This window comes from Echiichthys vipera (genome assembly GCF_963691815.1).
Source record: "Echiichthys vipera genome assembly, chromosome: 7".
NCBI classification, from domain to species: domain Eukaryota; kingdom Metazoa; phylum Chordata; class Actinopteri; order Perciformes; family Trachinidae; genus Echiichthys; species Echiichthys vipera.
The window spans coordinates 14,100,911-14,112,992 of record NC_139832.1 but is presented as its reverse complement, the minus strand read 5'-3'; the positions used below and the strand labels follow the sequence as shown (position 1 = coordinate 14,112,992).

Below are 12,082 nucleotides of genomic sequence, written 5' to 3'. Positions count from 1 at the left end.
GGTGTATCAGCAGTTTTCATTGAACACTAATCACTATCCACTAATGGATCATTAATTTAACTGCAATTACCTGTGCTAGGTAAGGTTAGCTAAAGTTAGCTTCCAGCAAAGGCTAACGTTAGCATCTTACATTTAGTGTTAATAAGAATCAAAACCTTTCTTCTCGAACAAAATCTTAATTTATGGTATTCAAGACAAGCAGTACAAGTTTGTTGTAGTCCACCGTTGTTGTTGTGATTGAAGTGGGCGTTATCATTTCTGGGGAAACCTCAGACGTATACAGTGACATAATGACGTGGCTAGCCTGTGGAGAACCTCAGGGTCCCAAGTTGAAGCAACAGTGAACCAGCACCAGAACTCGGTCTGGGTTGGTCGAAGAAGGGCAACAACAAAGGCTGTGGTGATCCAGCTCACCAAGGTAAATAAAAATTAAAAGTGTTTATGCAGCTGATTTACAATATTGTTTGTGATTATATGGCCTACTTCTGAATCCTTTTTTTTGTATTTGTTTACTAACTTTGTATTTGCTTTTCTTATGTTTAGTCATAATGTAAGATTGTAATGTTCATTGAAAGGAAAACGTACTGCCTTATATTCTTCCTTTTTTTAAAGTATGATGCCGAACTGTTCTCTGTTTGTTGGAATACGCAAATAGAGTTGTTAAGAAAAGCTCAAGACAAGGTGATTTGTTTTTTAAATCTGTTTACTACTTATAAAAAATCCACAAGATATGGAAAACAAATAAGCTTTATAAGGAATTGTATTTGAATATATTTCATTTACATTATAACATAATTGGTTAATGGTCTGTAACATGTTATACAATAAGAAAGAATTACTTTATTTATCCCACACGGGAAATTGGATTTTTTTTTTTTCACTCTTATTATTATACATGTTACACACACAGACCCGAAATACACACATGCACAAACAGGGCCTATACATGCAATTAGTGGAGAGATGTTAGAGCGAGGGGGCTGCCAGTGACCAGCGCCCCGAGCAGTTGGGGGTTCGGTGCCTTGCTCAACAGCACCTCGGAAGTGCCCAGGAGATGAACTGGCACCTCTCCAGCCACCAGTCCACGCTCCATACATGGTCCACACGGGGACTTGAACCAGCGACCCTACGGTTCCCAGCCAAGTCACCTATGGACTGAGCTACTTCCGCCCCAACAATAAGAGAATTTCATACATTTTGTCCACGATTGCTCAAGTGAATGGCAACATACAACGTAGCAGCAACTTAGATGTGACATAACTTGTTCAACACCTTCTTAGTGTGTGTTAACGGGACCATCAGGAGGGCCGTGGTTGCATCCCAGCAGGAACACGTTGAAACCACTTTACACACACACCCGGGCTCTCGAGGAAAAGTTACCGGCTTCCCTGAAAATATAGATGTATACAATTCAATTAATAATAATATGTTACTGCATCAGAGCCATTAAGGAATGAAATATGAAATCAAGGAGCAAAGTTGAATAAAATCACTCAAGACTGGTGCAGCGTGATGCATTTCTGAATGCACAGAAAAAAACATGAATTCAAACAAATATGCTTGTAACTCCACCGTCCAGTAACACTTTCAGTGTGCAAACATGTATCATTTTGGGTGGGGTTTGCACTTGAGTATATTTAATAATAGCATCTTGGTATCTTTTAACTGAATTATTAAGGCTGTTAATCTGTTTTGCAAGATCACAAACAACTGCTGGGAGGAGGCCTCGGGGAAGAACCAGGACTAGGTGAAGAAATTATATCTCCACACTGGCCTGCGAACGCCTCGGGATCCCCCAGTTAGAGCTGGTTAATGTGGCCCGAGAAAGGGAAGTTTGGGGTCCCCTGCTAAAGCTGCTGCCCCCGTGACCGACCCCGGATAAGCGGTTTGAAGATGAGATGAGATGAGACAAAGTACCTCTGGAGTACCCAGTTTCCTCAGATTTGGTGAAAGCAGATATCATTGTTATAAAAGCCCGTCTGTCTCGAAGAAGAGCACATTTTTATTACAAGACGAGTGTGATTAGTTTAAAGAAAAGTAGAACGCTTTTCCCCCCCATACCAGAATGATAAGCTGGTGTAGACAGAGCATTCTCCAGCGCTGAGGCAACGGTGAGGCAAAGTGAGACCAGATGCGATCTACAACCTCACCACTAGATGCCTCTAAACTCTGCACAATGGTCCTTTAAGCCTAAATAAGCCCTTCTCTAAAAGGAAAAACAGAAATGAGCTGATCACTAAGTTACCTGGGATGAGAGGGATTTTAGTTCCTGATGCCTTCAGGACCACCTGCAGGTCACAGGACTTAATGTTTGCCTGTTCCCTCAGTATGATACAAACTTCATCTTTCCTCAGCAGCCAGTCCATCTGACTGTCCAGGTAGTTCACACCACGGACGCAGAGCTCAGAAATTGCGTTGGGAAGAATTGGGGAAAAGGACAGACATTCCTTCTTAATTCTAGAAAAAAAAACACACTAAGTTAATCGTTATATCACAACCTTGTTCATACCAAGGTGTTTTTTTCCCATTGTTAACGAACCTGAAGCCAGTGTAACCAAACAGCACAGCTTGCAAGAATCCCCCCATCCCTGTGAGAAAGTTGACTGCACCAGAGCCATCCGATGACTCACTCCATACCTGTGAAGAGACGTGATCACACGTTCACTGGATATGCAGTAAAGAGGCATTTATTAGCATCATGAGGCTGGTGTGAGTCACAAGGTCACCTGAAACGGCCCCTGGATGTTTTTGAAGCACTTCTCCAGTAAATGTTGAGCTCGCTCAGCCTCCCCCAGCTCCAGCCAGCCGATCGCAAACATCCCCTTACAACACAAAGAAAAAGGAATTAGTACAAATATACACCACTTCATAAGAAAGTGACAGCAACAATAGACATCCAATGCAAAGAGACACTGTAAAAATACATAATTGTGTTTAATTATGCAACTAAAACTAACTAATAAATTAACTTATTTATCTGACAGCTATTGATACTAGTTACTTTGCAGAGTAAGATTTTTATAAAACCTGGGATGAGCTTTTAAAATACAATGAAATGTTACATATTATTAAACCATCAACTATAAAGTAGTTAAAAAGAGTTAATTCAGTTATGTAATAATAATAATAACAATAATAATAATAGTAAAATCCTGTACATAAAGCCCAGATGGGCCATTCTACTGCATAATTATTACTTTTAATGCTTTGAGTTCATTTTACCGTTAATACTTAATGTACTGTACTTTAAAGCTACTTTCATGTCAATTTGGCTAAACGACAAGCTGTAAATACAACACTGATATATTATCACCTTAAAAGTGGATTTGTTAGCAAACAGTTACCTTTTGCACATCCAGCAACATTAAGTTATAGTTATATATGTTTGGTTGCTAACTCCTGAGAAAAATATCTGGCTCTTCAGCTGCACTTTTGGCTAACTTTGTCCGTCTCTCGTCTGCAGGTTTATCAGAGCGTTTAAGCTGAAATCAGCTGCTTGCTGCTAAAAACCAGGAGCTGATGAGAGCCGAGTCAAGAGTCAAGAGTCAAACCAAAACGATGAAGCTGCGAGCCATAAAACAAAAGGAATTAGCTGAAAAACGGTAGAGGAAAAAAAAAGCTCTGTAGAGCTGAGGGGAACCAGGTGGGCTGTCTAACGGTGCAGATGGTCAGGACTACTGGGGTCATGTTTTCTGGGACCAGGTGAGATTTCATACTCATTTGATCTAGTGTTGATATAAAATATTAAGATCTCCAACACAATACTTTTAGTTGAATTGGAGTATTTTTTTTTTTGAGCTTCTTTTTCATTAGTGACCGAAAGAACGAGGTCGCGGGTACAAGCGTCTGAAATGGGTTTTCTCAGGAGGGTGGCTGGAGTCTCCCTTAGGGAGAGGGTGAGAAGTTCAGCATCCGTGAGGAACTCGGAGTAGAGCCGCTGCTCCTTTGCATTGAAAGGAGCCAGTTGAGGTGGTTCAGGATCATATAGTGAGGATGCCCCCTGGGCGCCTCCCTAGGGAGGTGTTCCAGGCACGTCCAGCTGGGAGGAGGCCTCGGGGAAGACCCAGGACCAGGTGGAGAGATTATATCTCCACACTGGCCTGGGAACGCCTCAGGATCCCCCAGTTAGAGCTGGTTAATGTGGCCCGGGAAAGGGAAGTTTGGGGTCCCCTGCTAAAGCTGCTGCCCCCGCGACCCGACCCCGGATAAGCGGTTGAAGATGAGATGTTTTTTAAAGTACATTTATCGATAAATCTCTAATACAGTCACACATAACATGCTGTGTGTTACCCATGTCATGGCTGGACCATCAGGGTCTGTTACTGGCTCATACACTTCGAGGTCATTTCTCCTGATCTCTTGGGACATTTGCAGCCCCAGAGGATAGCCCAGCATCACCGTGTCTGCCTGCTTCACTGGATGACCTGTGAGAGGAGAAAAAGACATTCTGGTATCGTGTTGAGGACATGGTTTTCTTATGCAGGTCAGTGTCAGAAAGGAACAAAAACTAACCTTTGACATAGCCATCGAACTCGGGATGGTACTGGAATTCTTGGTCAAAAGGTATTTTGAGGCGTTCGGCCACTTCTTGCCATTCCTTCGGTGCAGGATCTTGGAGGAGTTCAGCCAATTCTACGGCGAACTGGAGACTGAGAAATGAAAAACTTTTTGTATTATTGGTAATTATGAGTCAAATTGCGCTGCAGGGAAATATTCACATACTAGTACCTGAATTTGGCCGCTGTGTTTGTGTACACAGAGTTGTTGACATTGTAATAATACTCATCAGGTGGCATGACACCTGAGTGGCACAAAAGGGAAATGCTTCATAATATTTTAAAACAAATATTCATACAATTCTATACAAATATGATGCCACTATGCTACAAATGCTATCACATTTTAAGTATCTAAAGCCTCTCTCACAAATGGTTCTCTGTTAATTACTGGGATGACATTTCAGGTACCGTTAGTGATTTTCCCCATTCACACATGCAGCCACTTTCACAACATCCCGGTCTTTTCACACAAGGTGATGCTGGAATAGATGAGGCAAGGGACAGGTGGTGATGCCACACTAATGGATGCCAACAGAAGAAGATGATGATGATGATGAAGAAGAATAAGATGATAAAGAAGAAGAAGACCAAGAAGATGATGATGAAGAAGAAGAAGATCAAGAAGATTATGAAGAAGAAGAGGAAGAAGACCAAGATGATGATGATGAAGAAGAAGACCAAGAAGATGATGATGAAGAGGACGGGGGAAGACCAAGATGATGATGATGAAGAAGAATAAGAAGATAAAGAAGAAGAAGACCAAGAAGATGATGATGAAGAAGAAGAAGACCAAGAAGATTATGAAGAAGAAGAGGAAGAAGACCAAGATGATGATGAGGAAGAAGACGACGACTACGGCGATGATGAAGATGATTAAGAAGAAGGGGCAAGACTGGAGCTACGTGTGCACGACTGAAGACGTCTCTTGTTATTGTCAGGGACATTAAAGTGTAATTCCGGTGTAAAATCATCCCAGGGTCTTTTTCTGCACTTACACACATCAAATAAACCATCGAGACAGTTTTTTTCGTGTATGAACTAATAACGGAGAAATCCCGGAGCGTCACTAACAGCCAGACGTGGCTAACACTGATTAGCTCGGAGCAGCAGTGAAGGCATTAAAACGTCTTTTTTAACCACTGCTCAAAATAACACCAAACCTCTGCAGTAGCATAAGTATCCCTACACATCAAACGCCAAAATTACACTTTAATATTCAACGGACGCGACCCGTATTTGTCCCTGCAATGTTCACAACACGTCTGTACCGGTATTTTTGTTTAAATGTTACTCCGTCTTGAGATGGGACTGATGTCCGTGAATATCGACCCCTGCTTCCATTCTCACATGACCCCGTGCAGGAAACGTACCTTCACATAGAAACTGAATTAAATAAAATAAAAAGGTCTTGACACTGAGATCCAAGTTGTTACAGAAATCGTTATGTGGGGGAATTGTTGTGTCTCTGTAACTCATAAATAAGTCACAGAGTGTGGCCTTTACCTACTCTATAAGTGTCTCGAGATAAACTAAAATTTAATTAAAATTGATTTGATGTCAGATGTCTTTAATTTAGCTTTTAATAAAGAGTGAGCCTGATTATCATGTGAGGCTAAATAGACTCATAACGATTACCACATTTCTAATACTGGTCTTTACCTAAGATGTGGTACCCCTGGTCCTCAGGGCTCCACGATGCTCTAGAGACCCAGTAATCAGCCACACCGTAAATCACCTGCCTGCCCCGGCCCTCTGTGAACATGGACAGATCCTGCAAGAGCTCACGTAGTAAAAACTCAGGATATCATCACACAGGCAGAGACATTATGGCGATGAGCGGGATAAAAGAGCGTACCTCCGTGAGGTGGAGATAGTTCTGGAAGGCCAAAGTGACGTCTCCATTTATGTGAATCTCTTGTTGTCCATAAATGTCCTCTGGACACACCTCCCTCCCTGACACAGCACTCTCCCATGGGAACTTCAGTCCCTGTGAAGATAATATCTTTTTTACAGAAGACTCAGTTTCATTGTTAAAATGCTGAAAGCGCACACGCACGCACGCGCACACGCACACGCACACACACACACACACACACACACAGGGCAGGTATCCAGTGACCATCATACCTTGAAGCCCTGCTTTTGGGCGTTGTCCTTTGCGCCATCTATAGTCCTCACCCTGTACTCCAGCACAGATCGGGCTAGCTTGGGATAGAAGATGGCTATGCCAGGATACATCCAAATGTCCTGTCAGAGGAAGGCAGCGACATTGTGTGATACATCATACAACCCAAACAAACAACATGCACATAACACCTATCAGCTGCCACTGGTCTCACCTGGTCCCAGAAAACATGACCCCAGTAGTCCTGACCATCCGCACCATTAGACAGCCCACCTGGACTGACGCCACCAAACGAGCTGGAGGTGTCATGTATGGAGGGGAAGGCGCTGAGGAGGTAAAACATGCAGCCAATCACAGCCCTGCCGAGGAGCTCCGATCCTGTAACCTCCACCTGGCTCTGCAGCCACAGTTCTTTCCAGGCCTTCTCGTGAGACGGACGCAGGTTACCAGTCGCAATCAGATTCAGGCCCTCATCAAAGTTGGCCTCAGCAGTGTCTAAACTGTTTGCCACAACCAGGACGAAGCCCCAGCGAGCCTGGCCCTGCTCCGGCAGCAGAGTCAGAGTCAGGGGTATGGGGCTCCAGATGAGGTGCACCGTGGGACAGGAGACTCCTGGGAACTCAGAAGAGCTCACCTTTCCTTGGATGTGACTGAGGGAGAGACGGGTGTAGTCTGTGTAAGATATCGGACATGACCTGTATATAATGCATTGTACATGATGTGTTTACCTTCCTCCTTTGTAATCAGGACCAGACTCAAAAATGATGTCTTTGCTCTGAGGTGTGAATGAACTGAGCAGCTTCACAGTGACGGGTTCCTGTGAAGTCCTCTGACGCACCAACAGCACCTCCATCACCATCAGGTTGGGGTAGTATCGGTGTGAATACAGAGACTGTGACGCCGTAACACTTGCTGAGCTCAGGGTGTGGGTGAAAATGCCTGGTGGTTGAGAAGATGAGACAATTATCAACGACGACTCTTCACGATGACTTCACACGGGCGGTGAAAGACAGCAGAGACTACCTGTGCGGGCGTCCAGGTTATAGGTGTGCTGGGCTGGTTCGTCTGTCTCAACCGTCACAGCGAAAGGACAGGGGACATCTGCTCGGTGACAACGTCCACCCTCCCCGTTATACACACTACCCATGTGCATGATAGGTCTGTACACCGTCCATCCCAGCAGCCCGTTGCTCAGCGGAGGCAGGAAGCGGCGGTCACTGGGTAAAGCGTCGGTGGAGAAGACGTAGGGGTCTTCGTTACAGGACATGGCGACGAGGTGGGGTTTAAGGTCTGGTTTCCCAAATGCAGTCAGGGTTCCTCGAAAGGGTCCCAGCTCTTCAACAATGAACAATTATTTCACTTAAGGGGAACATTTCTTCATGCACTGGTCAATCTTTTGGATTTTGGGCTATTTTGTTTATTTAACTTGTCTTCTTTCAGACGAGTTAAGGAAACATCCAAAATACACGTTTATCTGTTTATTTGTGTCTACATTCACCAAAGGTTTGCATTAGACAATGCCTCATTTGTATATTTAAACATAACATTTCAGACAACATGGGGACATCGGTTAAAGAGTTTTACCCTGAAAAAAAAGAAAAAAGTCTTGCAGTGTGTGGAACAATCTGTATTTACAAAGGCCGTTTCCTCAAAATTCTAATAATATATATAAATCACTGCGACAATAATCTCGGCTCCCGTCGCACTTACATACACCTAACTTTCCAGTTTTATTCCTATCTATCTATTATCTATATTCTGTACAGAGAAGTTTGTTCACATATCATCTGTAGCCTCATTTATACTTACTTTACTTTTATCCTTAAAAACTTGTTGAAAAGTTGTTGTAAAGTTTGTTGCCAGTATTTTCTGATTTATGGAGTGATAGAAATATATATCCACAATCCCCTCAGTAAAATATTTTGTCTCTAATGTGTCTGCAAAATGAAACAAGATTGTTGTTTTCTGTTTTATCCAATGTTCATATGTATATGCAAATAAGTGCGTATTTAATGAAGTAATCTCTCATTTGCATATTTAAACGTGAAATTAATGAAACATTGTAATACAAAGCTTATGTGTCTGAATATAAGTAATCACCTGGGGAAGTTCAATGGTTATATTAGTGCTTTTTTAATAAATTCACCTGTAGTGTCTCCCCCAAATACAAGTTAGCTCCATTTTAACATCCATTTCATGCAGGTTATGCGCTGTATTTATGCGTTATTACTGGACTAAGCTGAACTAAACATCTCAAGTTGCATCGATATGAGACATTAGATCCTTCCTGGAAACTTTGACTGAAACCTCACACATTTTTTCACAGCTTCCTGCCAGTGAAGGCTATTTGTAGATTTGTGTACTTTGGCACTTTTGTGTCAAAAAATGTGTGACGTCATAAAGTAGAGAGGTGCACAGAAAGTTTTTTAAACAGTCACAAACTTCATTTTAAGGCATTCATTTGCAAAAATAAATAAAATAATTACAAGTCAAGAAGCTCGTAGATGACACTATGTCACTGCTCAAACGTTAGCTGCTGATGTTTCTGCACAAAGTCCGTAAAGTCAAAAGTCTCTTTAAAGAAACTACTGCAGCGGGAACAGTGAACTCTCACGTGAACGGGAAGACGCGTCTGTTTCTGCAACAAAGAGAGAAAAGCTGAGAGAAAAGAAGCTGAAGACAAAACCTGCACTCGCTCCCACACAGGTTATTTACAGTTTAACCTACCAAAATAAAACAGCTTATGTGCTGTGATGTCTTTTAAAGTTCACGAGAGCAAACCACTCAAAGTTGTTGATGAAGTTTGTCGAGGAGGAGGAGGAGGAGGAGGAGGAGGAGGTCGCGTCCATGCCACTGTGCTGCGGAGAAAACCTGGACTTGACTCTGGTCTGCTGGAAAACATGGCAGGAAGCGTTCAACTCCACTTCCGGCTGTGGAGCTTGGATCAGTCTTATTGAACATGTTTATAACGCAGACTGTATAAATGTACATTATACCGTCTATGGGTCATAACAGGCTCACGAGACTTTAGTGTCAAGTTCATTGTCACCGTGGCCGCATCATGAGACAACTGGCCCCTGGGCACAGACATACAAGAGACCCCCATCACATGTTCTGGGTCCCTTTTGAGTCACTTTATAGTATTTTACATCTATTTTTATTTATTTCACATCTATATTTCAGTCATTTTGCATCTATTTTTAATCATTTCATGATCATCATGAGTCACTTTCTAGTCGTTTTACTTCTATTTTTAGTCATTTTGCATCACGTTTTAGTCATTTTGAGTCATTTTGTAGTCGTTTTACATCTAGTTTTAGTCATTTTGCATCTATTTTTAATCATTTGAGTCACTTTCTAGTCGTTTTACTCCTATTTTTAGTTATTTTGCATCAAGTTTAGTCATTTTGAGTCATTTTGTAGTCGTTTTACATCTAGTTTTAGTCATTTTGGATCTATTTTTAATAATTTTGAGTCACTTTCTAGTCGTTTTACTTCTATTTTTAGTCAATTTGCATCAAGTTTAGTCATTTTGAGTCATTTTGTAGTCGTTTTACATCTAGTTTTAGTCATTTTGCATCTATTTTTAATCATTTAGAGTCACTTTCTAGTCGTTTTACTCCTATTTTTAGTTATTTTGCATCTAGTTTACTAGTCATTTTGAGTCATTTTGTAGTCGTTTTACATCTAGTTTTAGTCATTTTGCATCTATTTTTAATCATTTGAGTCACTTTCTAGTCGTTTTACTCCTATTTTTAGTTATTTTGCATCAAGTTTATTCATTTTGAGTAATTTTGTAGTCGTTTTACATCTAGTTTTAGTCATTTTGGATCTATTTTTAATAATTTTGAGTCACTTTCTAGTCGTTTTACTTCTATTTTTAGTCAATTTGCATCAAGTTTAGTCATTTTGAGTCATTTTGTAGTCGTTTTACATCTAGTTTTAGTCATTTTGCATCTATTTTTAATCATTTGAATCACTTTCTAGTTGTTTTACTCCTATTTTTAGTTATTTTGCATCAAGTTTAGTCATTTTGAGTCATTTTGTAGTCGTTTTACATCTAGTTTTAATCATTTTGGATCTATTTTTAATAACTTTGAGTCACTTTCTAGTTGTTTTACATCTATTTTTTAGGTGTTTTGTATCTAGTTTTAGTCATTTTGCATCTATTTTTAGTAATTTCGAGTCACTTTGTAGTCGTTTTATATCTAGTTTTAGTAATTTTGAGTCATTTTGTAGTTGTTTTACATCTATTTTTAGTTGTTTTATATCTAGTTTTAGTTATTTTGCATCTATATTTCAGACGTTTTGCATCTATTTTTAGTCATTTTGAGTCACTTTGTAGTCGTTTTACATCCATTTTGCTTCACTTTATACACGGTTTGCATCCATCTTTAGAGGCTTGACTTTTCTGTGGTTGTTTGCATCTTTTTGGTGGTTTTGTGCCTATTTTTGGACCTTTAGATTTACTTTGTATTCGTTTTACGTCATTTTGCATCTCACTTTAGTGTTTTTATTTCTATTTTTTCTAACTTTGCAGTTGTTAAACATCTATTTTTGTTTTTGTGTCTATTTTTAGTCATTTTGAGTCCCTTTGTAGCTGTAATGCATCTATTTTCTATAATGTTTTAGGTGTGTCCCTTTGTATTTTGGAATGTTTGTAGTTGTTTTGTGTGTGTTTGTGGTCATTTAGGATCCCTTTGAGTGTTTTGTGCTTTTTTCAGCAACATTTTGCGAGTCAGGGTCCCTGGGCCTGGACCTGTAGGCCCATTCAGTAATCCATCCATGACCATCACACCATGTATGACGTCAACGCGCAGCTTTAAGAAAATGTTTTAACAATCTGCACTTTAGTTAAAGTTGTCAGTTTGAACCTCTTGTCGCAGGCTGTAATCGCTGCCACCTTATGCGTACATATTCACAATTAAAACCCCAGGGCCGCTTGGCTGAGGCTGTAAACATACTCTGCAGGTCACAGTGAGAGTGTTTACATTTCCATGCTATCTCTTGCATCACGTCACTCTCTCCAAACTAAATCATGGCATCTCCACTCTCGCTTACCAGTTGCTCTAAACTCCCACTTGACCTTATTGTTAGCTCTTATTTTACTCCTTAAACAATCTACATGATCATTTCAGACTGAGCCTTTGCAGCCTCTGGAACAACCTGCTTGAGGAAATGGGAAATCTCTTCTTAAAACATGCATCCGTTTATGTGAGACGTTAACTAGATTTTATTCGAGTAGAGTGATATTTCTTTTTTGCTATCTTACTGAAATCTTTTTCCATTTGCTCTGATTTTTGTTGTTTTTTTACGTTCAGTCATATGCACTTGTTACCTGGTTTTTGAAAATTGCTCTACAAATAAATATTATTCATCTATTATTATCACTATGTCC

At 40.6% G+C, this 12,082-nt stretch overlaps 1 protein-coding gene across 2 annotated transcripts; it reads right to left on the bottom strand.

Annotated features, from left to right (window-relative positions):
• Positions 1 to 899: 899 nt before the first annotated feature.
• Positions 900 to 9,531, bottom strand: pgghg (protein-glucosylgalactosylhydroxylysine glucosidase). 2 transcript variants are annotated; one of them, XM_083917427.1, is made up of 14 exons: positions 9,412 to 9,531; positions 7,708 to 8,019; positions 7,413 to 7,623; positions 6,899 to 7,334; positions 6,687 to 6,806; positions 6,415 to 6,546; positions 6,219 to 6,330; positions 4,729 to 4,801; positions 4,513 to 4,649; positions 4,291 to 4,424; positions 2,727 to 2,822; positions 2,540 to 2,637; positions 2,246 to 2,457; positions 900 to 1,388 (listed from the first exon to the last, which is right to left on the bottom strand). In XM_083917427.1, the coding sequence occupies exons 2-14, from the start codon at positions 7,949 to 7,951 to the stop codon at positions 1,246 to 1,248; spliced, it is 2,148 nt and encodes a 715-aa protein (XP_083773553.1). In that variant the 5' UTR covers positions 7,952 to 8,019; positions 9,412 to 9,531; the 3' UTR covers positions 900 to 1,245. The 2 variants fall into 2 exon arrangements, with proteins under 2 accessions (XP_083773553.1, XP_083773552.1); XM_083917426.1 differs by having other exon boundaries at positions 9,171 to 9,479.
• Between the last annotated feature and the right edge of the window lie 2,551 nt (positions 9,532 to 12,082).

Bases quoted from the DNA above. Each gene is read 5' to 3' on its own strand.
- pgghg (XM_083917427.1), bottom strand. From the start codon at position 7,951: ATGTCCTGTAACGAAGACCCCTACGTCTTCTCCACCGACGCTTTACCC. The intron at 7,624-7,707 runs GTAGTCTCTGCT...CTCAACCACCAG, and splicing joins TAACCTGGACGCCCGCACAG to GCATTTTCACCCACACCCTG. The intron at 4,425-4,512 runs GTTAGTTTTTGT...CTCCTCTCACAG, and splicing joins GTTCGATGGCTATGTCAAAG to GTCATCCAGTGAAGCAGGCA.